Source organism: Pongo abelii, chromosome 3 (genome assembly GCF_028885655.2).
Source record: "Pongo abelii isolate AG06213 chromosome 3, NHGRI_mPonAbe1-v2.0_pri, whole genome shotgun sequence".
In the NCBI taxonomy this organism is placed as follows: Eukaryota; Metazoa; Chordata; class Mammalia; order Primates; family Hominidae; genus Pongo; species Pongo abelii.
This window is the reverse complement of record NC_071988.2, coordinates 187,125,655-187,151,736: the sequence shown is the minus strand read 5'-3', so window position 1 is coordinate 187,151,736 and position 26,082 is coordinate 187,125,655. Positions and strand designations below refer to the sequence as shown.

The 26,082-nt window shown below is 45.2% G+C and overlaps 1 protein-coding gene across 1 annotated transcript in view; it reads left to right on the top strand.

Moving 5' to 3' along the window:
• Nucleotides 1-1,534: 1,534 nt before the first annotated feature.
• Nucleotides 1,535-26,082, top strand: part of TMEM192 (transmembrane protein 192) — a gene marked incomplete in the record, with an annotated part of 36,443 nt that continues 11,895 nt past the window's right edge. The window contains 4 exon segments of the mRNA NM_001131818.1: nucleotides 1,535-1,641; nucleotides 11,207-11,353; nucleotides 13,398-13,662; nucleotides 25,254-25,388. Of these exon segments, the coding sequence (NP_001125290.1) occupies nucleotides 1,615-1,641; nucleotides 11,207-11,353; nucleotides 13,398-13,662; nucleotides 25,254-25,388 (574 nt within the window).

Below are 26,082 nucleotides of genomic sequence, written 5' to 3'. Positions count from 1 at the left end.
CACGCCACTGCACTCCATCCGGCCTGGCGACAGAGCGAGACTCCGTCTCAAAAAAAAAAAAAAGTGTGTGAACACACCCACTCACACACAGAGCAACCATGACAAAAAACGAACCACTAATGAATCAAGTGTGAGGGGTACATGGATGTTCATTTTATTAATCTTTCAACATTTCTGTAGGCTTCAAAATTTTCAAAATAAAATGCAGAGAAGAAAGTTTGCACGTCTAGAAAAGGCTTGTGATAAATAATTCATAGAATCTCAGGATTATGAGACCAGCCTGGGCAACATAGTGAGACCTTGTCTCTACGAGAAAAAAAAAAAAAGAAGAAAAAGAAAAAAGAAGATCACGTGGAGTCTTACACCATCTCTTCCTTCACTAACATTTGAGTAGTTTTATCTCACACATCCTAAACTGGATCACACTATACTCAATGTACAAATAAGCATTAGAATGTATGAAAGTGGGCAAGACGCGGTGGCTAAACTTGTAATCCCAGCACTTTGGGAGGCCGAGGCAGGCAAGTCACCTGACCTCAGGAGTTCCAGACCAGCCTGGCCAACATGGCTAAACCCTGTCTCTACTAAAAATACAAAAATAGCCAGGCGTGGTGGCACGCGCCTGTAATCCTAGCTACTCAGGGGGCTGAGGCAGGAGAATGGCTTGAACCCAGGAGCCGAGATTGCACCACTGCATTCCAACCTGGGGGACAGAGCGAGACTCCATCTCCGCCGCCCCACCAAAAAAATGTGTGAGTGTATATATTCTAACTGATATCAAAGTTCTCTCCGGGAGCTGGTAACAGAAAATTTCTTTCCTTGTTTGCTTACATTTTTACAATCATGAGCTTTTTAGAAAATGTCATTGAAGTTTTCCCTTTTTGAAATTCAATTTTAAAAGAAACAAGGGCTCAGTGGCTCACGCCTGTAATCTCAGTACTTTGAGAGGCTGAGGTGGGAGAACTGGCCAGGAGGCCAAGAGTTCGAGGCTGCAGTGAGCCGTGGTCGTGCTAGGGCACTCCAGCGTGGGCGTCAGAGCGAGACTCTGTCTTAATAAACAAACGCCGTAAGCATTCCGAACTGCTTTGTTTCCCATTGGAGAAATCTGTAAATGTCATGGAAATTGGAATCTTTATTCTGCTCCTGTCCCCCTGCTGGCGGAGTAGGATTTTACCGCTGGTTCTACCTAGGCGTAGAGCTGTGTCTGCAAACAACTAGGCAAGACCGAAAAAAGTTAATGTTCTTAAAATATGCAAGTGGAGCCCGAAAATAGTTAAATTCTTGGACTAGGAAGGCATCCTTTAATGCTCATGTCTCTGGGTAAGAGCGCACCGAGCGGCTGCGGCCAGAAGCCCCAGGAACCGAGGTGGTTCAGACCGTAGCCACCGCCCACAGTCCAGGTCTTCTGGGCCGGCACGCCCTTCCCACCATCTCAGCCAATCGGAGCTAAGGGGGCGGGGATAGGGCCAGCCGGAGGCGGGGCGGACGCAGGAGGGGGTGTGTCTGGGGAGGGGCCTGGCAGGTCCCAGAAGGTGGCGAGTTTCGCGGCCAGAGGCTTCCAGGTCCAGGTGGAGAGGCCGGGCTGGCCGGGGCTTCGGCCTCCGGCGTCAGGAAATGGCGGCGGGGGGCAGGATGGAGGACGTGAGTGCACGGAGGCGGCGGGCGGCTGGCCCCGGAATCCCCTTTTTCTTGTGCCGGGGCGCACGGGGCGGAGACTCAGAGAGGGAAGCTACCCTTGGCGACTGCGGCCGCGGCCGAAGGGGGCGCCGCCTGTGCCGGGGAGGCCTGGGCGCGGGGCTATGGGAGGGCGCGAGGCGGCCGTGGGATCCGCGACGTTGCCTCCGGGTTAATTTTCCCAGTGGAGGCTGGGGTGGGCTCCTGGGCAGTGGGCGCGCGGTCCCCGGGGGTCCCAGGCTGGCGCCCAGCCCACGTGCGGTGTACGTCTTTGATCCCGGAACTGGCAGCTTCACGTGATGCGCGCCTGGCCTGACAGCCCTTCCTCCCCGCAAGTCTCCGGGAGCCGGGCCGATAGGTTCCGCTCGGACGTCCCAGGGGCACAGGGGGCGAATCTCCCTTCCTGGGGAGGTCCTTTGCCTTGGCTCTAGAGGCTGTGGACTTGGAGTGACAGCGACTCTCGGGCCGGGCACCAGCGCCCCGTAGACCTGTCGCTATCATGGCCTGGAAACCCACACGAGAGAAAAAGTGTCATGTGCTGTTTTGAATCTAGCATGGTAGGAATGCAAAGGTTTTTAAATCTTTGATAGATTCAAACCAGATTACCAAAAAAAACCCAGTGGCCTAGTTTACAGCGTGTATAGTACAGAATGGTAGCATAATTACAAAAATCTTATTTCTTTGCTTCAGTATCGTAAGGTGTTTTTAGGGGAAACGTATGTATGCTGAGAATTAACTGGATTTTCCATTGGAAAGTAATAAAATTTTTGCTCTTGAGAAATGCAAAGTTGACAGTTACATGAAAGCGCTAATTTGGGTTAATAAATTAGTAGGAATATTTACTATGATCCTATCACTGAATGAACTGCATCAGGAAAAGGAAGAGAAACATGAAACAGTTCCAGCATTACGGTAGCTTAGATTCTTGTGCAGTGACCATAGTTAAATAATCTTGATGAAATAAAGACCAAACAATTTCTAATGAAACTAAAATTTTCTATTTTTTCCAGTTGAGAAAATGGAAAATTAACTGTAAGACCTGTAAGTAGATTTGAGACTCATATATATTTAAAGCAAAATTCATTGTTTCTGAGTTTTTAAGGCTGAGCTTCATGAGCTGACAATGTATGGAAAAAAACGAATATGTAAGAGGAAAATGAGAGTCTCTTAGAAAAACACATGCAGTAAGTGCTTCTTGGTTGATGCTAAGCTGCTCTAGGGTTCTTCGATCTGTAGCTTTTAGCTTTAGGATGCATATAGTACTAGAAATCTGCTTCCTCAAACACTGGAGACTGGGGATGGTTGGGAGGCTCATGCCTGTAATCCCAGTACTTTGGGAGGCCGAGGCAGGCAGATAACCTGAGGTCAGGAGTTTGAGACCAGCGTGGCCAACATGGCAAAACCCCGTCTCCACTAAAAATACAAAAATTAGCCAGGTAGGGTGGTGGGGGCCTGTAATCCTATATACTGGGGAGGCAGGAGACTCGCTTGAACCTGGAAGGCAGAGATTGCAGTGAGCCAAGATCGCATCACTGCACTCCAGCCGGGGCAACAGAGCGACAGAGCGAGACTCTGTCTCAAAAATAAAAATAAATAAAAATTAATTAGAGATTAATGTTTTGCTATCAACCACATACTGGAGTCACTTTAGATCTGAGTAAGTTGCCTGCTTTTGGTATTTTGTAGACATGATTTCTAGCCTTCAGGAAAAAGCTAAAAATTTTGGACCATGCCTTAGTTACAGACACTTAAATGAGTTGAGTCAAAGACTTTGTGTTAGTAAGGATTCATTGTTTGCAGGCAGTGAAACCAACTCTGGCTAATTTAAGAAAAGGATTTATCTGAAAGGCTATAGGGTGAGTATATGCCAAGGCCTCTGAAAGGACCAAAACAAGGGCATCTCAAGGCATTGAAGTGACAGGAGTCCTTTCAGGGTCTACCCTGGAATGAATCTGCCTAAATCATGATCTTTCTTCTTTTTTTGTGATGGAGTTTCACCCTTGTTGCCCAGGTTGGAGTGCAATGGTACGATCTCGGCTCACTGCAACCTCCGCCTCCCGGGTTCAAGTGATTCTCCTGCCTCAGCCTCCCAAGTAGCTGGGATTACAGGCATGCACCACCACACCTGGCTAATTTTGTATTTTTAGTAGAGACGGGGTTTCTCCGTTTTGGTCAGGCTGGTCTCAGGTGATCCACCTGCCTTGGCCTCCCAAAGTGCTGGGGTTACAGGCGTGAGCCACTGTGCCTGACCTCATGATCTTTCTTTTGCTGCTCATGGAAAGAGTTGGATTCACCCAACAGTTTTTTGTTCCATGACCACTCCTAGACCAGAGGAGGAAGAAGGGTATTGAAGGATGGTTCCACTAAGACTTAATGCAGAAGTAGACAGTGGGTCCTCAAAGGAAACAGAGTTATTGTCACAGAAGAGGGAAGAGATACCATGTGGGCAAAAACAACAGACATCTTCTACAGGTGGTAATGTAGTTAATAATGGAAATGAAAAAATCATTTGGATTCAGGAGTCCTCTTCCCCTCACCTTTCACTTGCAGACGGTGAGTTAATAGAATGACTGGGTGCTGTTTGTATGGTTATGCTGCATATTTTCTATAGGATTCAATGGAAAGTAAATACTCCTAAGTGACATAGAGAAGAACCATATTATAGTCCCCAACTCCTTCAGTGTAGTTAGGAAAAACAAAAGATACACCCATGAAAAGGAAAACAATACAAGGCAGCATAAGAAATATTCCAAATGAATATTATGGGCAATAAGTTTTATAGGAGTTTAAAGCAGAAGGAAAACACTTAACAAGGCCAGTTTTATAGAGAACATAAACTTGGTTAGGACCTTGAAAGATGCATAGAATTCTGAAAAAGGTAGGGGAGGATATTTGTAGGGCTCTATAGAAAGCTCATTTAGGCGAGAGAAGAAGGTGCATAAAAGTGACATATTAGGAGATAAAGTAGATTATTGTCTTATAGTGAAGGTTTCAATGCTAGCTTTGTTTAAATGTCCCAGGTCTGGCCAGGTGCGGTGGCTCACGCCTGTAATCCCGGTACTTTGGGAGGCTGAGGCGGGTGGATCACCTGAGGTCAGAAGTTTGAGACCAGCCTGGCCAACACAGCGAAACCCGGTATCTACTAAAAATACAAAAATTACCCGGGCATGGTGGCACATGCCTGTAATCCCAGCCTGTGGTCAGGAGGCTGAGGCAGGAGAATTGCTTGAACCTGGGAGGCAGAGGTTGCAGTGAGCCAAGATCACACCATTGCACTCCAACCTGGGCAACAAGAGCGAAATTCTGTCTCAAAAGTAAATAAATAAATAAATAAATAAATAAATAAATAAATAAAAATTTCCCAGGTCTGAAGCATACAAGAAGTTGAGCGGTCTTTTTCTCAACATGCATATTGAACACCTTAGCACCTGCTGTGTATCAAGTGTTAAAAGCACAAAGGACATAATATAAAAGAGTCTCTGCACTTGTAAAGCGCATTTTTTTCTGACAATTTCAATGCCATGTGCTTAGTATGGTAGGTTATAATACAGATGTAAGAGAGTTCAGTAGGGACTTCCATTCCCAGCCAACATGGAGTAACTGGGAATAGATCTACCATTCTGCCTGAAACATCCAAAAAACTAGATATAACGTATGATACAACACTTTGTGAGATACCGGACATCAGACAATGAAGGGTAGCAATCTCAGAGATGGGAAACAAATGCTGTGAACCCTATCACTGCCCCGGCTTACTGCCTTGAAAGAGTGTGCAGGCTGTGACAGGGAAGGGGGAAGCCACACAGAGCCCAGCAGACTTCTGAGTTGAGGAGATGGAGTTGAGGGTCTAGGAGATCGAGGTAACTGGAGTTCACAAGACAGAGCATCCAGAGAGGAGAGAGCTACAAAGAGGGAGAACTCTGAAGATATGCAGGGGGAGCCCCCCAACACTGTCCCCACCAGGCATCCAGTAGAATGCTAATCAGGGCATGAGGAAGCTCTTGGAGGCCTCATAAAGAACCACCTAAAAGTATTGGAAGGAACAGTTTCTTCATACAGGGCCAAGAATACTGCCTGTTTCGCCCACAAGCCAGACGGAACCCTCATAATTCACAGAGCATGTACATAGAGTACTCAGAAAAGTCTTGCCTCAGTAGTGGAGTATAATTAGCCTTAGATGAAGCCCACCTAATTTCTTAACAGCAAGACTGTTTCCAAGTAACTTCACTGCACTCCAGAACAAAGTTCATGAATATAGGAATACAGAAAATGGCCGGGCGCGGTGGCTCACGCCTGTAATCCCAGCACTTTGGGATGCTGAGGCGAGTGGATCACGAGGTCAGGAGATCGAGACCATCCTGGCTAACATGGTGGAACCCCGTCTCTACTAAAAATACAAAAAATTAGCCGGGTGTGGTGCTGGGCGCCTGTAGTCCCAGCTACTTGGGAGGCTGAGGCAGGAGAATGGCGTGAACGCAGGAGGCAGAGCCTGCAGTGAGCAGAGATCACGCCACTGCGCTCCAGCCTGGGTGACAGAGCAAGACTACATATCAAAAAAAAAGGAATACAGAAAATATCCAGCACCCACAGAGGTAAAATTTGCAATATCTGGCATCCAATAAAAAATGACAAGGCATGCCAAGAGGCAGGAAAATGTGAGCTGTACTGAGTCCACTGAAACTGATTCAGACATGACATATGCTAGAAATAAACATTAACATTAAACATAAACATTAAACATTATTATAAATGTCTTCTATATATTTAGAAGTTAAATAGAGACATGGAAGATACAAAGTAGACCAAGCTCAAACTTGTATAGATGAAAACTACAATGTCAGATTAAGGGTGCAGTAGGAATGATGCTGGGGCTGGGAATGCTAAAAAGGCATCACAGAGAAGGCAGTTTTGCTGGGACAAGCATTTGACGGTAAGGAAGAATAAGTAGAGCTGGTGTAGAGATGGAAAGTGTTTCATGAAAGATGGGTATCATAAGCAGACGGCACCAGGAGGGAGGGAAATGGTGAGAGGCAAATCCTTGGCCAGGCGCGGTGGCTCATGCCTGTAATCCCAGCACTTTGGGAGGCCAAGGTGGTGGATTGCTTGAGTTTAGGAGTTCAAGACCAGCCTGGGCAACATGGTGAGATCTCGTCTCTACTAAAAATACAAAAATTAGCCGAGCATAGTGGAGTGTGCCTCTGGTCCCAGCTACTCGTGAGACTGAGGTAGGAGGATTTCTTGAGCCTGGGGAGGGGGGCACGGAGGCTGCAGTGAGCCGAGATCGTGCCACTGTTCTCCAGCCTGGGTGACAGAGTGAGACCCTGTTGTTTTTTTTTTTTTAAGAAAAAAAAAAGGTTGGGTACAGTGGCTCACACCTGTAATCCCAGCACTTTGGGATGCTGAGGCGGGTGGACCACTTGAGGTCAGGAGTTTGAGACCAGCATGGCCAACATGGCGAAACCCCGTCTCTATTAAAAATACAAAAACTAGCTGGACAAGGTGTCGGGCACTTGTAATTCCAGCTACTTGGGAGGCTGAGGCAGGAGAATTGTTTGAACCCAGGAGGCAGAGGTTAGAGTGAGCTGAGATCATGCCATTGCACTCCAGCCTGGGGGACAGAGCAAGACTCTGTCTCAAAAAAAGAAAAAAAAAAAGAGAGAAAAAAAAATCCTGAGAAGTAACTTGGGGACAGATTGTAAAGCGATAGACTAAGAATTTGGACTTTGTCCTGAGGATTTGGGGATTGTATTAGGATTATCCAGAGGGACAGAACCAATAGGATATATGTATATATAAAAAGGAGATTTATTAGGGAGAATTAGCTCACAAGATTACACAGTGAAGTCCCACGATAGGCCACCTGCAAGCTGGGGAAAGGGAAGGCGGTAGTGGCTCAGTCCAAGTTCAAAAGCCTCAAAACCAGGGAAGCCAACAGCGCAGCCTTCAGTTGGCAGCTGAAGGCCTGAGAGCCCCAGGCGAGCTGCTGGTGCAGGTTTCAGAGTCCAAAGGCCGAAGAATCTGGAGTCTGATGTCCAAAGGCAGGAATTAAGGAGGCAAGCATCTGACGCAGGAAGGAAAGAGAGAGCCAGAAGACTCAGCAAGCTGCATATACGCCTATTCTGTGCTTTGTTCTAGCTGCATTGGCAGCTGATGGGATGGTGCTCGCCCATGTTGAGGGTGGGTCTTCCTCTCCCAGTCCACTGACTTAAATGTTTGGCCCCTCACAGACAATACTTTACCATCCATTTGACACCTAATGACCATCACAGGGAGCTACCCAAAGTTTTTGAGGAGAGAAACACGAATGTTTGTCTTGGAGCAGTGAAAGAGATTGCCAAGACCAGGAGATTGGAAGCTTCTAGTAAAAGGCCATGAGAAATGGGAGGGCCTGGACTAAGATAGTGAGAATAGAGAGGAAATAACAGGTTTAGGAGTTAGAATGGTAATGATTTTTTCTTTTTTTATCATGCCCCAGCACTGAGTGGATAGAATGGTAATGATTATAGGGATAGTGTCTTTGTTTGGGTTGCTATAATAAAATACAAATAGGGTAATTTACAAATAGAAATGTATTGACCACAGTTCTAGAGGACAGGAAGTCCAAGATTAAGGCAGCCACGGATTCAGAAAGCCCAAGATCAAGGTGCCAAGAGCCCTGGGGAGGGGTTGCTCTCTGCTTCAAAGATGGCGCCTTCTTGCTGCATCCTCACGCGGTGGAAGGTGGAAGGGAGCTCATTCAAGCCTCTTTTATAAGGGCACTGATCTCATTTATGAAGCGGGGGAACCTCATGGCTTAATTACTTTCCAAAGGAAAGCAGGGAACTATTGGGGGACACCAACATTTAGACCATAGCGGGGTGCAAGTCAAAAGTAAGAGTTAATAAAAAAGCCAAGTGTGGTGGCTCACACCTGTAATCCTAGCACATTGGGAGTCCACTTGGGAGGATTGCTTGAGGCTAAGAGTTTAAGACCAACCTGGCCAACATAGCGAGACCCTGTTGATTTTTATTTTAAAATTTAAAAAATATTAAAAAGAGAAAAGAATAAAGAAATAATAGTGGCTAATACTTATTGAGTGCTCTCTGTGTGTCAGGCAGTGTTATGAGGACTTGCATGTGTAGTGACTCATTTAGTATTCCTGATAGAGCTACGAAGCAGGTGCTATTATTAGTCTCCCTTTTAGATGTGGAAACTGAGGCATGAGAGGTGAAGTAACTTACTCTCAGCTAGAAAGCAGTAGAACTTGTGCTTGAATCCAGGCGGTTTGCCCTTAGGAGCCTGACCTTAACCACAGCTCTTACTGCCTTTGGTCACAGTTGATCCCCCGTATGTCCTGATAATCTCTTCTAATTAGCCCAGGTCTTTGATGATGCCCATAATTGAATTAGAAAATACTGCAGAAACAGGTTTGGGGCACTCATTCATTCATCTAGCAAATGTTTGCTGAGTGACAACCATGAGATAGTGTTGAGTGCTGGGATTACAAAGACAAGAGGTGTAAAGTTAATGGGTCCAATGACCTCTAGTGGGGAAGAGATATGTAAGAGACAATCACAGGATAGTTTGATAGAAGAGGCAAGCACAGAATGCTTTGAAAAACATGGAGGGTGGCACAATCCAGATTAGGGGTATCCAGAAAGGCCATGTGGTGGGAATTGCCCCTTCTGAGCATGAAAGAATGCACAGACATTAGCTAAGGGAAGAGCAGATCTCAAGGCTTCAACATCTGCTGACTGAGAATGAGCTAGAGGCAGAGGGGTCTTGAAGAGAACAGGAGTAATCTGAATCGTACCATGAGTTATGGTAAACTAAACAGGAAGCAATCTAGGCATTGAATAAAAGAGTTGGCCAGACGCGGTGGCTCATGCCTGTAATCCCAGCACTTTGGGAGGCTGAGGCAGGCAGATCACCTGAGGTCGGGAGTTCGAGACCAGTTTGGCTAACATGGCGAAACCCCATCTCTACTAAAAATACAAAAATTAGCTGGGCATGGTGGCGCGTGCCTTTAATCCTAGCTACTCAGGAGGCTGAGACAGGAGAATCACTTGAACCCAGGAGGCAGAAGTTGCAATGAGCCGAGATCGAGCCACTGTACTCCAGCCTGGGTGACAGAGTGAGATTCCATCTCAAAAACAAGCAAACAAAACAACAACAACAAAAACAGTTGCAGAGCAGTGTTGAATACCTGCTACTGGAAATTGAGGAGGCCACTCCAGAGCTAGGTTACACCCCAGATTGCTCTCCTTATCTTTGTAATCTTAGCAATAAATCAACAGCCATCCCTTACATCATTTGTCCTACTCCCTACTTCCAAAATAAATAGCTCTCATTCTGTGTAGCCAAATCCTATTCATGAATCCTTCATTTCTGTCTCATCGTAGTGCAATTAGCGGACCTAAATTTTTTGGCATTGTCTTCTGTGCTTTTCATTTGCTGACTTGTTATGTGCTTCCCATGAACCACATTCTTTTTTTCTTTTTTTAACATGTGATGAGAACACTGAAGATCTACACTCTTAGCAAATTAAAAGTATATACAATGCAGTATATATCCATATTTTTGAGTCGAAGTCTCTCTGTGGAGTGCAGTGGCACGATCTTGGCTCACTGCAACCTCCACCTCCTGGGTCCAAGCGATTCTCCTGCCTCAGCCTCCCAAGTAGCTGGAATTACAGCTTGCGGCCAAGAGTTCAAGACTAGCCTGGGGCCGGGTGCTGTGGCTGATGCCTGTAATCCCACCACTTTGGGAGGCCGAGGTGGGTACATCACCTGAGGTCAGGAGTTTGAGACCAGCATGGCCAACATAGTGAAACCCTGCTTCTACTGAAAATACAAAAATTAGCTGGATGTGTGCTGGGCGCGGGTGGCTCATGCCTGTAATGCCAGCACTTTGGGAGGGTGAGGTGGGCGGATCACCTGAGGTCAGGAGTTCGAGACCAGCCTGACCAACATAGAGAAACCCCGTCTCTACTAAAAATTAAAAAATTAGCCGGGTGTGGTGGTGCATGCCTGTAATCCCAGCTACCCAGGAGGCCGAGGCAGGAGAATTGCTTGAACCCGGGATGCGGAGGTTTCAGTGAGCCAAGGTTGTGCCACTGCACTCCAGCCTGGGCAAGAAGAGCGAAACTCCATCTCAAAAAAAAAAAAAAATTAGCTGGGAGTGGTGGTGCACACCTGTAGTCCCAGCTACTCAGGAGGCTGAGGCAGGAGAATTGCTCGAACCTGGGAGGCAGAGGTTGCAGTGAGCCAAGATTGCGCCACTGCACTCCAGCCTGGGCGACAGAGCGAGACTCTGTCTCAAAAACAAAAAGCAAAACACAAACAAACAAGACCAGCCTGGGCAACATAGTGAGACCATGTTGCTACAATTTTTTAAAAATTAATTAATTTTTAAAAATTGGATTCAGGTAGGGAATGTGTTCTCTTGCCTTTAATTTGTATATGGTTAAAAAGCTTTATAGTTTAGTGGATTTGTCTTAGAAACATAATCTAGAAAGTGGTGATTATAGCTTGCTTGTTTTTCTGCACCCCAGGGTTCCTTGGATATCACCCAGAGTATTGAAGACGACCCACTTCTGGATGCCCAGCTTCTCCCACATCACTCATTACAAGCTCACTTTAGACCCCGATTCCATCCTCTTCCTACAGTCATCATAGTGAATCTTCTGTGGTTTATTCATGTAAGTTGGCTGCAGGAAGGGGACCTATCCAGAGGTGATGTTTGTAAAAATTATATAAGTGTTTCAGAGGGCAGTTGTGCTGTATCTATCAACATTTAAAATGTAGGGCATATGTTCTTAGGACATCCTGAGGGCTGTGTCATGGGCAAAAAAAAAAAAAAAAAAAAACTAAATACACTTTTACTTATATCTTCAAATAATTCATTGTGGATACAGTTGCACACATGTAAAGATATTGTTGATAATAGCCATGTTGTCTATCATATCAAGAGACTACAAACTACTTGGCTACTTGGCATCCAGAAGACACTGTGTGTCCCATTCATATAAGGAAATGCTATGCAACTGTTAAGAATGGGGTAGATAGGTATACAGTATATTAACATAGAATAGCCTTCATGATTACATTGTCGAGTGAAAAAAAATCAAGTTTTCAACCTTGTGTACAGAATGTTCCTATCTGCAGTTTTTAAAAGGGGGTTGAGAGGGCTGGTGTGGACCTGTTTTCCTGTATATAATAGAATATTTCTAGAAGCATTCACAGACCTAGTTGCCTCTGAAATGAGGACTGAGGGTCTTGGTGGAAAAGACACTAATATAATTTACTGTTTACTTTTGAATACTACTTGATTTTTTAACCATGTGCTTGTATTTACTTTTTCAGTTACAAAAAAGATGCAGAAAAGTCTACATATGTTGACACAGGAATTTCTCAATTTACTTATACCTAGGGAATAATGTTTAGCAGACAAATCAAGTTGCAGTGGAATAATATGTACAATTTTGTATGTTTATAAACTCCAGATTACAAATATCTGGAATTTATAAAAACACATGTGCGAAAGGTCTTATCGCAGGCCTCACTGGTGGTGACTCCGCTGCCAGTCTGTTTAATCAGTTCCTCCCTTTCAACGATTGCAGTCGGAAGCACTAGGGGTTATGGTTGTTCTCTGCTGCAATGTGAAAAATCAAGAGGGCTCATTCTCACCACTCCTTGAGTATTTATGAGGACTGTGAATGGAGTTAATTGACTTGCTCAGCCTCCTACTGATAGGTTTGCCTGTCTCCAGGGACCGTATCCCCCAGCACATTTCCTGGCTTCCCCTGCAGCTGGGATTCTTCTCCAGTGAAGTATACTGTGGGAGACTTGAGTTCAGAACTGAATCACTGTGGAGAGAGGTGGTATCCCCTTTCCTTCAGGGAACTAGTAGCTGTGGTATGGCTCCACCATGGCTTCCTGATCCCCAGATCCCAGCTGAAGTGCTTTCTTTTTGGTACCATGATGTGCAGGGGTGGCCTTGTGGTTTCCAGATGGTGACCTCTTTTTCTTCTTTCCTTTTACTTTTTGAATAACATACTCTGTACCAGCCTGGGTACCATAGCAAGAACCTGTCTCTATAAAAACTTTTTAAAATTGGCCAGGCATGGTGGCACAGGCCTGTAGTTCCAGCTACTCCAGAGACTGAGGTAGGAGGATCGCTTGAACCCAGGAGGTTGAGGCTGCAGTGAGCAGAGATGGCGCCACTGCACTCCAGCCTGGGCAACAGGGTAATACCATATCTCACACAGAAAACAAAAATACATTTAAACAAAACAAAACGAAAATACATTTAAAAACTCATTTATAAAAATAGGATAGGGGAAGCTGTAGGTATAAGAATGTATGCTGGGAAGCCGGGTGCGGTGGCTCACGCCTGTAATCCCAGCACTTTGGGAGGCTGAGGCGGGTGGATCACGAGGTCAGGAGATCGAGATCATCCTGGCTAACATGGTGAAACCCCGTCTCTACTAAAAATACAAAAAATTAGCCGGGCGTGGTGGCAGGCGCCTGTAGTCCCAGCTACTCGGGAGGCTGAGGCAGGAGAATGGCGTGAACCTGGGAGGTGGAGCTTGCAGTGAGCCAAGATTGCGCCACTGCACTCCAGCCTGGGCGACAGAGCGAGACTCCGTCTCAAAAAAAAAAAAGAACGTATGCTGGGATGGTAGTTATTGTTTCCTAATTACAAATATTGAATATTAATTTTTCTGCTCTTCTTTCCCCCAGCTTGTGTTTGTTATTTTAGCATTTTTAACAGGTGTGCTTTGTTCTTATCCTAATCCAAATGAGGACAAGTGCCCAGGAAATTACACAAACCCACTGAAAGTTCAGACGGTTATAATCCTTGGGAAAGTTATTTTATGGATTCTCCATTTACTCCTTGAATGCTACATCCAGTATCACCACAGCAAAATCAGAAACCGAGGCTATAACTTGATCTACCGATCGACAAGGCATCTCAAGAGACTTGCGTTGATGATACAGTCCTCTGGTATGTCCAGTCTTCTCTCAGCTACTTGGGTGCTTGAGGGGCAAAAATGACAGCAGAAAGAATATATGAAGTTTGATTTTAGAATCAAATATATTCTCTCATTTTTGTAAGGGTGATGTGTGTTCTGACCACTAAAATTTGGATCACCTTAATGTCTTAAACCTTTTCTTGGCCGGGCTCAGTGGCTCACGCCTGTAATCCCAGCACTTTGGGATGCTGAGGCAGGCAGATCACAAGGTCAGGAGATCGAGACCATCTGGCCAACATGGTGAAACCCCGTATCTACTAAAAATACAAAAATTAGCTGGGCGTGGTAGCGCGTGCCTGTAATCCCAGCTACTCAGGAGGCTGAAGCAGGAGAATTGCTTGAACCAGGGAGCCAGAGGTTGCAGTGAGCCGAGATCGTGCCACTGCACTCCAGCCTGGCGACACAGCGAGACTCCATCTCAAAAAAAAAACAAACAAAAAAACAGCTTTTCTTATGAAATATATAGCCTTAATTTTCATTTGAAATCTGTTATTTGTTATGAACATGGTATCCTCATCGCATGTGTGAAGTGTGGAATTATACCCTCTTTTGTTACCAAGTGGTTTACTCATCTCATAAAGATAGAAATGCTGTTGCTATTTGATATTTCTGAGGATAGGGAGGGGGAATTTTTAAATTTTATTTTATTTTCTCTGAGGCAGGGCCTTGCTCTGTCACCCAAGACTGAAAGGCAGTGGCACCTTCATGGCTCACTGTAGCCTGGAATTCCTGGGCTTAAGCAATCCTCCCACCTCAGCATCCTGAGTAGCTGAGACTACAGGTGCGTGCCACCACACCCGGCTAATTTTTTTAAAAATTTTATGTAGAAGCAGGTTCTCACTGTGTTGCCCAGGTTGGTCACTGGAACTCCTGGCCTCAAACAACCCTCCTGCCTCAGGCTCCCAAAGCACTAGGATTACAGGTGTGAGCCAGTCCTGGTGGGAACTTTTTAAAAATGAAGCTCAGTGCTTTTCTTGCAGTAGGAAACAGTAATGGTTAGTTCCTAGGAAAGAGGACTGTTATGCAATGAGATGCATTATATCAAACAGAAAACTTGAAAAACACACAGGTCCTAATTTATGAAGGCGAGATCAGAAGGTCCACATGGGACTTAGAATGCATGAGTACTTGCTTTTCTTTATTGTTGCAGACATTTTAAAGATTTAATGGAATTAAATTGAACTTCTTTAGGGAAATTTGGCATTAAGTTATAGTAAATGGCCGGGCACAGTGGCTCACGCCTGTAATCTCCGCACTTTGGGAGGCTGAGGTGGGCAAATCCCTTGAGGTCAGGAGTTTGAGACCAGCCTGGGCAACATGGCGAAACCCCCTCTCTACTAAAAACACAAAAATTAGCCAAGTGTGGTGGCATGCCCCTGTGGTCCCAGCTACTCTGGAAACTGAGGCGAGAGAATTGCTTGAGCCGAGATCGTGCCACTGCACTCCAGACTCCAGCCCAGGTGACAGAGTGAGACCCCATCTCAAAAAAAAAAAAAAAAGAAAAAGAAAAAGTTGTAGTAAATAACTTAGTTTCTACTTTTCAAAAAAAAGATCCTGTTTTTCAATTTGAGTCCAGAATAAATCTTAAAAATCTTTGAATCCAGGGCAGGCTCGGTGGCTCATGCCTGTAATCCCAGCACTTTGGGAGGCCAAAGTGGAAGGATCACCTGACGTCAGGAGTTTGAGACCAGCCTGGCCAACTTGGTGAAACCGCGTCTCTACTAAAAATACAAACGAAAATTAGCCAGTTGTGGTGGCACGCGCCCATAGTCCCAGCTACTCAGGAGGCTAAGGCAGGAGAATCACTTGAACCCGGGAGGCAGAGGTTACAGTGAGCCGAAGTCATGCCACTGCACTCCAGCCTGGGCAACAAGAGCGGAACACTGTCTCAAAAGAAAAAAAATTGAATCCATATGTAGTCTTCCTACTTGGAGGAGGTGGCGAGAAAAAGAAAAAGAGGGAAAAAGAAAAAAAAATTTTTTTGAATCCAGGCTGGGCATAGTGGCTCATGCCTATAATCGCAGAGCTTTGGGAGGCCGAGGTAGGAGGATTGCTTGAGGCCAGGAGTTCGAGACCAGCCTGGGCAACATAGTGAGTTCCCCCATCTCTACCAAAAATGAGAAATTTAGTGTTGTAACAAATGAGCACCAAGTTAAGTTTAAAAAAAAAAAAAAATTCCTGGGCATGGTGGCTCATGCCTATAATCCCAGCACTTTGGGAGGCCGAGGCGGGTGGATTCCCCAAGGTCAGGAGTTCAAGACCAGCCTGGCCAACATGGTGAAACCCTGTCTCTACTAAAAATACAAAAATTAGCTGAACGTGGTGGCGGGCAACTGTAATCCCAGCTACTCGGGAGGCTGAGGCAGGAGAATTGCTTGAATCCGGGAGGTGGAGGTTGCAGTGAGCTGAGATCGTACCATTGCACTGCAGCCTGGGTGACAAGAGCGAAACTCCGTCTAAAAAAAAATTAAGGCCGGGCACGGTGGCTCATGCCTGTAATGCCAGCACCTCAGCACTTTGGGAGGCTGAGGCAGGAGGATCACTCGAGGTCAGGAGTTTGAGACCAGCCTGGTCAACATGGTGAAACCCCATCTCTACTAAAAATACAAAAATGAGCTGGATGTGGTGGCAGGTGCCTGTAATTCCAGCTACTCAGGAGGCTGAGAATCGCTTGAACCCGGAAAGTGGAGGTTGCAGTAAGCTGAGATCGTGCCACTCCAACCTGGGTGACAGAGTGAGACTCCATCTCTAAATAAATAAATAAATAAATCTCTATCTCAAAATAAATAAATAAATAAGTAAAATAAAATAAAATAAATAAATTAGTCATGTGTGGTGGCCTGTGCCTGTAGTCCTAGCTACTTGGGAGGCTGAGGTGGGAGGATCCACTTGAGCCCAGGAGTTTGAGGCTGCAGTGAGCTATGATTATGCACCACACTCCAGCCTAGGTGAAAGAGTGACTCCCCCCTCTATAAAAAAAGAAAAAAAAATTGAGTAAAATTAGAGATTTTTTTTTCTCCAAAAAAAAAAAGGCTCTACAGAATTTAACTTTTATTTTTCTTCTGTTCTGTTAGTGCATTTTCTTAAAGGGCATGCTGCAAGTTCATCTACTCAGTGAAATTCTCAGTGGAAGCTGAAGGGCTATGCTATATCAGCGTGAAGCAGTTTATAGAGTTGGGTGATATTGACTGCTCTTGAAGGGGGAGCATTTATTGCTCCCTGCCCCTTGTGAGAATGAGCTTGAGAATGTTCAACTGTTGATGTGCAGCATTCTCTTCTGGCCAGAAGATGTCAGGGTAACACAAAGATTAAAAAAAAAGAAAAAACTTATTTTTAAACTATAAAAGATCTTATATGATCTATGACCAAAATAAGATTCAGTTTCTCAAGTGATGGTCTGGAAATAGTATTTTTGAAGCTCACAAAGAGATTATTTGATCTTTACCTTTCCAAAATCTGCCTTTCAAATTTTTGTTAAACATGTGAGCCGTAATCATAATCTATTTCTAAACACTTGGACCTTTAGAATCACAGGTGAGATCACGTTTATGTGGCTCATGTGAAAACCCAGAAAATCAAAAGGAATGGAGCAGGTACTTACCTTATTTCTATTTTTTTAAATATTTTTTCTTATTTGCCAAAAAAAAATAAGACAAGATAAATCTATGGAGATGTAGGACTTACAGATAACAGTACTGATAATGTTAACTTCAGCCTGATATATTTCGTTATTTTCCAGAGAAGAAAAAAAATTATTTACTTTTGGGTGAAGATGGGAGAAAGAGCTTTGCTTTCCTACCAAGTAAAAATATTTACCTGATTAATCTGTTCTCCTTCCTTAGATCCAAATACATATATATATATATATATTTTTTTTTTTTGAGAGTCTTGCTCTGTTGTCCGGTCTGGAGTGCAGTGGTGTGAACTCAGCTAACTGCAACCTCTGCCTCCCAGGTTCAACTGATTTTCCTGCTTCAGCCTCTCCAGGCTAGACTACAGGCACACACCACCACGCACGGCTAATTTTTATATTTTTAGTAGAGACGAGGCTTCACCATGTTGGCCAGGCTGATCTCGAACTCCTGACCTCAGGTGATCCGCTCACCTCGGCCTCCCATAGTGCTGGCATTACAGGCATGAGCCACTGCGCCCGGCCTAATAATATTTGAGTTCAAAATGTATTTGGGCCAGGTGCGGTGGCTCACGCCTGTAATACCAGCACTTTGGGAGGTCGAGGCAGGCAGATCACCTGATGTTAGGAGTCCAAGACAGTCCTGGCCAACATGGTGAAACCCCGTCTGTACTAAAAATACAAAAAAAAAAAACAAAAAAAAACTGGGCATGACTGGGGTGGTGGTGGGCGCCTATAATCCCAGCTACTCAGGAGGCTGAGGCAGGAGAATTGCTTGAACCTGGGAGGTGGAGGTTGCAGTGAGCGAAGATGGCGCCACTGCACTCCAGCCTGAGTGACAGAGTGAGACTCCATCTTAAAAAAAAAATAAAAATAAATCAATTATTATTAGTTACATAGCCAAGTTGCATATTTGGGGCTTTTTTCACACTGAAATGAAAACTTGGTCCTTCACTGAAAATAGTAATTTTCAACCCATCATATGGGTCCAGTCAGTCTCTCTGGGGCCTAAAAGTGTAAAGCCAGAGGCTGAGGACATGCAAAAGTGCAGTTCAAGGGAACTGCTCTTGAAGGTAAATTCTGGAAAGAATTCTTGGCAGGAATTGTAGGACCCGAGGGCATAGTGATTGTGTCCTTCCTGCTCACCTTTAGTTCTCAGGGGCCCACATTCTTTGGGAGGGCCAGAGACTGTCTTAGTTGACTTGTAGAAATGCCTGCTGGAGTCCTCACTGATATCTGGGCCTGGTGCCCTGGGGTGAGCCAGAGCGGCTGGGTCTCTCCTGTAGCATAGCGTCTGACTTCAAGTCCCCTTTGAGTTTTGTATGGAGGAGGGGCTGCATAACATGTGCCTGGAATTGAAAATCAGAATTCTTGTTTTAATAATAATGATGATGTATGGCATTTACTGCATGTCTACTTAGGCATTGTTAGTTCATTTCTTCCTACCAGAACCCTGTGTGATAAGCATTATTTCCCCCATTTTATGGTGTAGGAGTCCAGGTCTGGGTGAGATCATGGGTTTCGTTTCTAGGAGGCAGCAGATCCTACACTGGAGCCCAGACATGGTAGCTCTCAGCTTGTGGTCATTACAGGACCGCCCAGCCCACAGGAACTTATTTCTTCCAATATTCTTAATGAATAGCAAGCATTAACCTTAGAATCTTTTTTTTTTTTTTTTTTTTTTGAGACTGAGTTTCACTCTTGTTGCCCAGGCTGGAATGCAATGGTGCGATCTTGGCTCACTGCAACCTCCACCTCCTGGGTTCAAGCGATACTACTGCCTCAGCCTCCCAAGCAGCTGAGATTACAGGTGTGCACTACCATGCCCAGCTAATTTTGTATTTTTAGTACAGACGGGGTTTCACTGTGTTGGTCAGGCTGGTCTTGAACTCCCGACCTCAAGTGATCCACCTGGCCTAGAATGTTCTTTTTTTCTTTTTTTTTTTGAGACAGAGTCTTGCTCTGTCACCCAGGCTGGAGTGCAATGGCACGATCTCAGCTCGCTGCAACCGCCACCTCCTGGGTTCAAGCGATTCTTCTGCCTCAGCCTCCCGAGTAGCTGGGATTACAGGCATGCGCCGCCAGACCCATCTAATTTTGTATTTTTAGTAGAGATGGGGTTTCTCCATGTTGGTCAGGCTGGTCTTGAACTTTCGACCTCAGGAGCCACCGCCAGCCTAGAATCTTTTTAAAATGGTGAGTGATGTAAAACAAAAAACATTTAGACTATGTCTATGGTTATAAAATCATTTAAAAAACACCAAACTAGGCCGGGTACGGTGGCTCACAACTGTAATCCCAGCACTTTGGGAGGCTAAGGCAGGTGGGTCACTTGAGGCCAGGAGTTCCAGACCAGCTTGGCCAACATGGTGAAAACTTGTCTCTATTAAAAATACAAATTTTAGGCCAGGTGCTGTGGCTCATGCCTGTAATACCAGCACTTTGGGAGGCCGAGGTGGGTGGATCACCTGAGGTCAGGAGTTCAAGACCAGCCTGGCCAACCTGGTGAAACCCCCTCTCTACTAAAAACACAAAAAATTAGCCAGGTGTGGTGGTGGGCATCTGTAATCCCAGCTACTCAGGAGGCTGAGACAGAAGAATCGCTTGAACCCGGGAGGCGGAGGTTACAGTCAGCCGAGATCGTGTCATTGCACTCCCACCTGGGCAACAAAACAAAACAAATACAAAAATTAGCTGGGCATGGTGGCGTGGCGGGTGCCTGTAATTCCAGCTACTAGGGAGGCCAAGAATCGCTTGAACTGGGGAGGCAGAGGTTGCGGTGAGCTGAGATCTCACCAGCCTGGGCAACAGAGTAGGACTGTTTCAAAAAAAAAAAAAAGTCACCAGTTATTAGACTATTACTGTATAACTGGAAAGTATATTTGCTTAGCACAAAACTGATAAGGAGGCTGGTGTGGTAACCCAGAGGTGAAGTGACTTTCATCTGAACTAAGATATTGTATGGGGTGGTCTTCTTCAAGGAGGGTACTTGTATAATGTCCACAGCACATACCATTAAAAGGGATGTTTTATTTCAGTATGGCTTTCCCACCAGACTGCAAACTTGCTGGTACATAGGATTTGCCCAGTACCTTGAAAATCCTTTGAAAACTCTTTCGAAAATTTCTCTGCAGAAGTTTTTTTTCCTAGCGTGTATTTCTTTCCTAAATGTTGTAAAACTGTATTGGCCGGGTGCGGTGGCTCACGCCTGTAATCCCAGCACTTTGGGAGGCCGAGGCAGGCGAATCACGAGGTCAGGAGTTCGAGACCAGCCTGGCCAACATGGTGAAACCCCGTCTCTACTAAAAACACAAAAATTGGCCGGGCGTGGTGGTACACGCCTGTAATCCCAGCTACTCAGCAGGCTGCGGCAGGAGAATCACTTGAACCTGGGAGGCAGAGGTTGCAGTGAGCCGAGATCATGCCACTGCACTCCAGCCTTGGTGACAGAGAAAGACTCCATCTCAAAAAAAAAAAAAAGAAAAGAAAAAAACCAAAAAACTGTATTTATCTTGTTCACAAAACTGATTTACAAAGAATCTGTCAATATGCTAATATACTGTGGCAGGTCATTGGGTGAGTGGGCTTGCTAGAAGGTAGCTTTGTGTCGTTACTTTTTTCTTTCAATCCAGTGATATTTTGTCAAAATTTTTTTATTTTTGTTTTTATTTTTTTTTAAGAGACAAGGTCTTGCTCTGTTGCCCAGGCTGGAGTGCTGTCATAGCTCAGTGTAGCTATGTCATTTGTGCTGTCATAGCTCAGAGTAGCCTCAAACTCCTAGGCTTGTGTAGTTAGTTTGGAAGGGGATTCTTTCAGCAAGGCTCTTTGGCTCACAATCATTTCTTTTGTATCAAGCAATAGAAGATAAATGAAAAAAGCATTTTGCCTCTCAGGATCAGACTCACATAAATATGTTAAATAAGCTTTAGAAAAATCTAAGATAAGATGCTACAGAGTCTGCCCCTAAACTTCTCTTTGATGTTTTTCAGAATAAAAGTGCAAAATGAGGTTAAAATGGTCCTCATAAGTAAATAATAGATATGCTGAGTGTATGGTAGGGGGTGCAAACAGGTAATATTTATTGAATATTTACAGGCCAGGCACTGTTCTAAGTATTTTTCACATATTAACTCACTCCCTAGAACAGCACTGTGGGCCAGGCGTGGTGGCTTACGCCTGTAATCCCAGCACTTTGGGAGGCTGAGGCTCGCAGATCACTTGTGGTCAGGAGTTCAAGATCAGTCTGGCTAACATGGTGAAACCCTGTTTCTACTAAAAATACAAAAATTAGTTGGACATGATGGTGCACGCCTGTAATCCCAGCTGCTCAGGAGACTGAGGGAGGATAATCACTTGAACCTGGGAGGTGGGGGTTGCAGTGAGTTGAGATTGCGCCTTTGCACTGCAGCAGAGCAAGACTCCATCTCAAAAAAAAAAAAAAAAAAAAAAGAACAGCATTAAGAAAGAACAGCATTGTGAGAAAGGTACTGTTATCCTCATTTTTTAGATGGGGACATCGAAGAGCAGAGATATTAGGTAACTTGTCCTGGATTTTCATCTAGGTAGTCTGGATCATGGGCATACTCTTAATCATCCTTTAGTTCTGCTGTTGCTGTACCAGGTGACCAGAATGGGCTCCGAGGATTCCCACTGTGTGGGTCCTGAAGAACCGGTCTAATGCAAACTTTTTTTTTCTTTTTTGTGTCTTAAATGCAAACTTCTAAAAATGGCACCACTTTTTACTTGCATTGGGTAACTAAAGAAAGTAATTGTCAATAATTCTATAAAGCAAAAAATCATTCCTAAGTTTTTAAGAAAGTCCAGGTCTTTATGTAGTTGTTTTATGGGCCATTATTAACTCTTAGATGTGTAGATTTTTTTTCCATTTTCTTCCAAATTTAACAGTATTTTGTTTTTAATCCTTTAACTTCCTTTGCTGCTAAGAATAGTTTTGTGTGCAAGTATGCCCTTGTGGGTGTCAGTGCTGAGCTCTAACATGTTGTCTGAAAAAACTGCTTTTCTACATTCCTACACAGAACACTTCTTGCTAAACTAGATGTGTGGAGTTTTCCCTACAACAGTTTAATTCAGTTCTCCAGTAGACACCAATTGGGTGTCCTTCAACTTAATCCAATTATAGCACCATCTATCCACAGATAGTCTTAGATCCCACAAATTAAAGGGCTCAATCCCACAAGACTCTCCCCATTTCAGATGTCAGTTGAAAGACCATGCTTCCCATACTTCTGTATTTTTTTTTTTTTTTTTTTTGAGACAGAGTCTTGCTCTGTCACCCAGGCTGGAGTACAGTGGCGTGATCTCGGCTTACTGCAAGCTCCGCCTCCAGGGCTCACGCCATTCTCCTGGCTCAGCCTCCCGAGTAGCTGGGACTACAGGCGCCTACCACTACGCCCGGCTAATTTTTTTTGTATTTTTAGTAGAAACGGGGTTTCACCGTGTTAGCCAGAATGTTCTCGATCTCCTGACCTTGTGATCCACCTGCCTCGGCCTCCCAAAGTGCTGGGATTATAGGCTTGAGCCACCACGCCCGGCCGATATGCTTCCCATACTTCTGACCTACCAGCTATAAAGTAGGGTTTCTATGACCTCTTTTTTTTTTCTTTTTTGAGACAGAGTTTCTCTCCGTCACCCAGGCTGGAGTGCAATGGCATGATCTCAGCTCACTGCAACCTCTGCCTTCTGGGATCAAGTGACTCTCCTGCGCCAGCCTCCCAAATAGCTGGGATTACAGATGTGCACCACCACACCAGCTAATTTTTGTATTTTTAGTGGAGACAGGGTTTCGCCATGTTGACCATGCTGCTCTCGAACTCCTGACCTCAAGTGATCCACCTGCCTCGGCCTCCCAAAGTGTTGAGATTACAGGTGTGAGCCACCACACCTGGCCCCTCTCTTCTTGAGTTCTGTAATTTGCTAGAATGGTTCACAAAACTCAGGGAAACACTTATGTTTTCTGGTTTGTTATAAAGGAGACAGATGAACAGCCAGATGAAGAGGTACATTGCATGAGGTCTAGCAGGGTCCCAAGTACAGGAGCTTCTGTCCACATGGAGTTGGGGTGCACCACCCTCCTCCTGGCAACCCAGAAGTTCATCAGAACTCATTGTTCAATAGATTTTTTTTTTTTTTGAAATGGACTCTCTCTGTGTCACGAGGCTGGAGTGCAGTAGTGTGATCTCGGCTCACTGCAACCTCTGCCTCCTGGGTTCAAGCGATTCTCCTGCCTCAAACTCTCAAGTAGCTGGGACTACAGGCGTGTCCTGCCACCACGCCTTTTTGGGTTTTTTTTTTTTTTTTTTTTGAGACAGTGTTTCACTCTTGTTGCCCAGGCTGGAGTGCAGCGCCACGATCTTGGCTCACCGCAACCTCCACCTCCCGGGTTCAAGTGATTCTCCTGCCTCAGCCTCCCAAGTAGCTGGGATTACAGTCATGCGCCACCACGCCCAGCTAATTTTGTATTTTTAGTAGAGATGGGGTTTCTCCATGTTGGTCAGGCTGGTCTCGAACTCCCAACCTCAGGTGATCTGCCCACCTTGGCCTCCCAAAGTGTTGAGATTACAGGCGTGAGCCACCGCACCTGGCCTAAAAGACACTTCTATCAGGAAATTCCAAGGGTTTTAGGAACTCTATACAAAAACCAAATATACCTGTTGGGATTCAGAACACCGTACTCCAAAGTGCAGGGCTTTGGCATGCTGAGTACTCCAAACTAAAGGAGATTGGGAGGGGCTCAGAAGCAAAGTCTCTCTGCCTTCCTGCCCTCCTGTTTCTTGTCCTTCTTTCTCCCCTGGCCAGTCGTGGAAACCAGAACTCTTCTTCCCAAAGGCAGGCCGTAGAAACTAGACTCCTCTCTCCCAAAGCAGGCCATAATATCTAGAAAGGTCACTTTCGGCTGGGCGCAGTGGCTCACGCCTGTAATCCCAGCACTTTGGGAGGCCGAGGTGGGTGGATCACAAGGTCAGGAGATCGAGACCATCCTGGCTAACACGGTGAAACTCTGTCTCTACTAAAAATATAAAAAAAATTAGCTGGGCATGGTGGCGGGCTCCTGTAGTCCCAGCTACTTGGGAGGCTGAGGCAGGAGAATGGCGTGAACCCGGGAGGCGGAGCTTGCAGTGAGCCGAGATTGCGCCACTGCACTCCAGCCTGGGTGACAGAGCGAGACTCCTTCTCAAAAAAAAAAAAAAAAAAAAGAAAGGTCACTTTCTCCTTTACCCTTTTCCCTTGAAGACCCTTATTTCAGAGGGGTCCTACCCTATATGGCAGGAGGGTTGCGGGTGAGGAGTCTATACAGAGAGGCCAAGAAGAACCTGAATAGACAGGCCTTGCTGGGTTTGCCCCTTCAGTCTATTCCCAGTAGATCATACTTTGTCCAATCACATTTCTACATGACTGTCCATTCTTCATCAAACCTAAGCATAAGAATAGTTTTCTCTGGGTCTTTCATTTTTTTTTTTTTTTTTTTTTTTTTTTGCGATAGGGTCTTGCTCTGTTGCCCAGGCTGGAGTGCAGTGGCACGACCTCAGCTCACTGCAGCCTCAACCTCCCAGGCTCAAGCAATCCTCCCACCTTAGCCTCCCAGGTGGCTGGAACTACAGATGTGTGCCACCATGCCTGGCTAATTTTTTATATTTTTTTACAGAGATGGGGTCTTGCTATGTGGCCTAAGCTGGTCTCGACCACCTGGGCTCAAGCAATCCTCTTGCCTTGACTTCCCAAAATGCTGAAATTACAGGTGTGAGCCACTGCACCTGTCCTGGGTCTTCATTTCTGAAGGCTCTGATCACTCAGGAAATTACAAGGGTTTTAGGAGCTCTGTGTAAGGAACCAGACAAAGACCAACTATCTATTGGACAAAAACCATATATGTCTTTCTCATCACATGCTGTGTTTTATGTTTCTCCTCCTCAGGCAACACAGTGCTTCTCCTCATACTATGCATGCAGCACTCCTTCCCAGAGCCTGGCAGATTGTATCTTGACCTCATTCTAGCCATCTTGGCACTGGAACTCATCTGTTCCCTGATATGTCTCCTCATTTACACAGGTGAGAATTACAACGAGCCTGTTCTTATAGGAACCTCGAACTACTTCCTTTCCTCCCAGTTTAAAGTATAGCCCATTATCTTAGTGACAAGGAAGTTCTCTGTGTATCTGAGTGGTGACCACATGCAGACTTCTTTAATTTCAAACCAACAGGAAGGTATAGCCACCACCAGTGAGACCCCATTCTTTTAAGATTGTGTCATTAATAAATTTTTGTTAACGTAAGTGAACTTTTCCATTAAAACAAGACACAAACTTTTGGGGCTGGGAATGGTGGCTCAAGCCTGTAATCCCAGCTCTTTGGGAGGCTGAGGCAGGAGGATCACTTGAGCTCTGGAGTTGAAGACCAGCCCGGGCAACATGATGAAACTCCATCTCTACAAAAAATACAAAAAGTTAGCCGGGTATGGTGGTGCACAACTGTGGTCCCAGCCCCTCGGGAGGCTGACATGGGAGGATCACTAGAGCCTGGGAGACAGAGGTTGCAGTGAGCCAAGATCATGTGCCTGCACTCCAGCCTGGGTGACAGAGTAAGACCCTGTCTCCTAAAACAACAACAACAAAAACATCCACAAACTTTTGCTTCTCTGAAGGCAGCTGAAATGTCAGCTTGCCATTTAAAATTAAAAATTAAGAAATAGGCCAGGCACAGTGGCTCATGTCTGTAATCCTAGCACTTTAGGAGGCTAGCACTT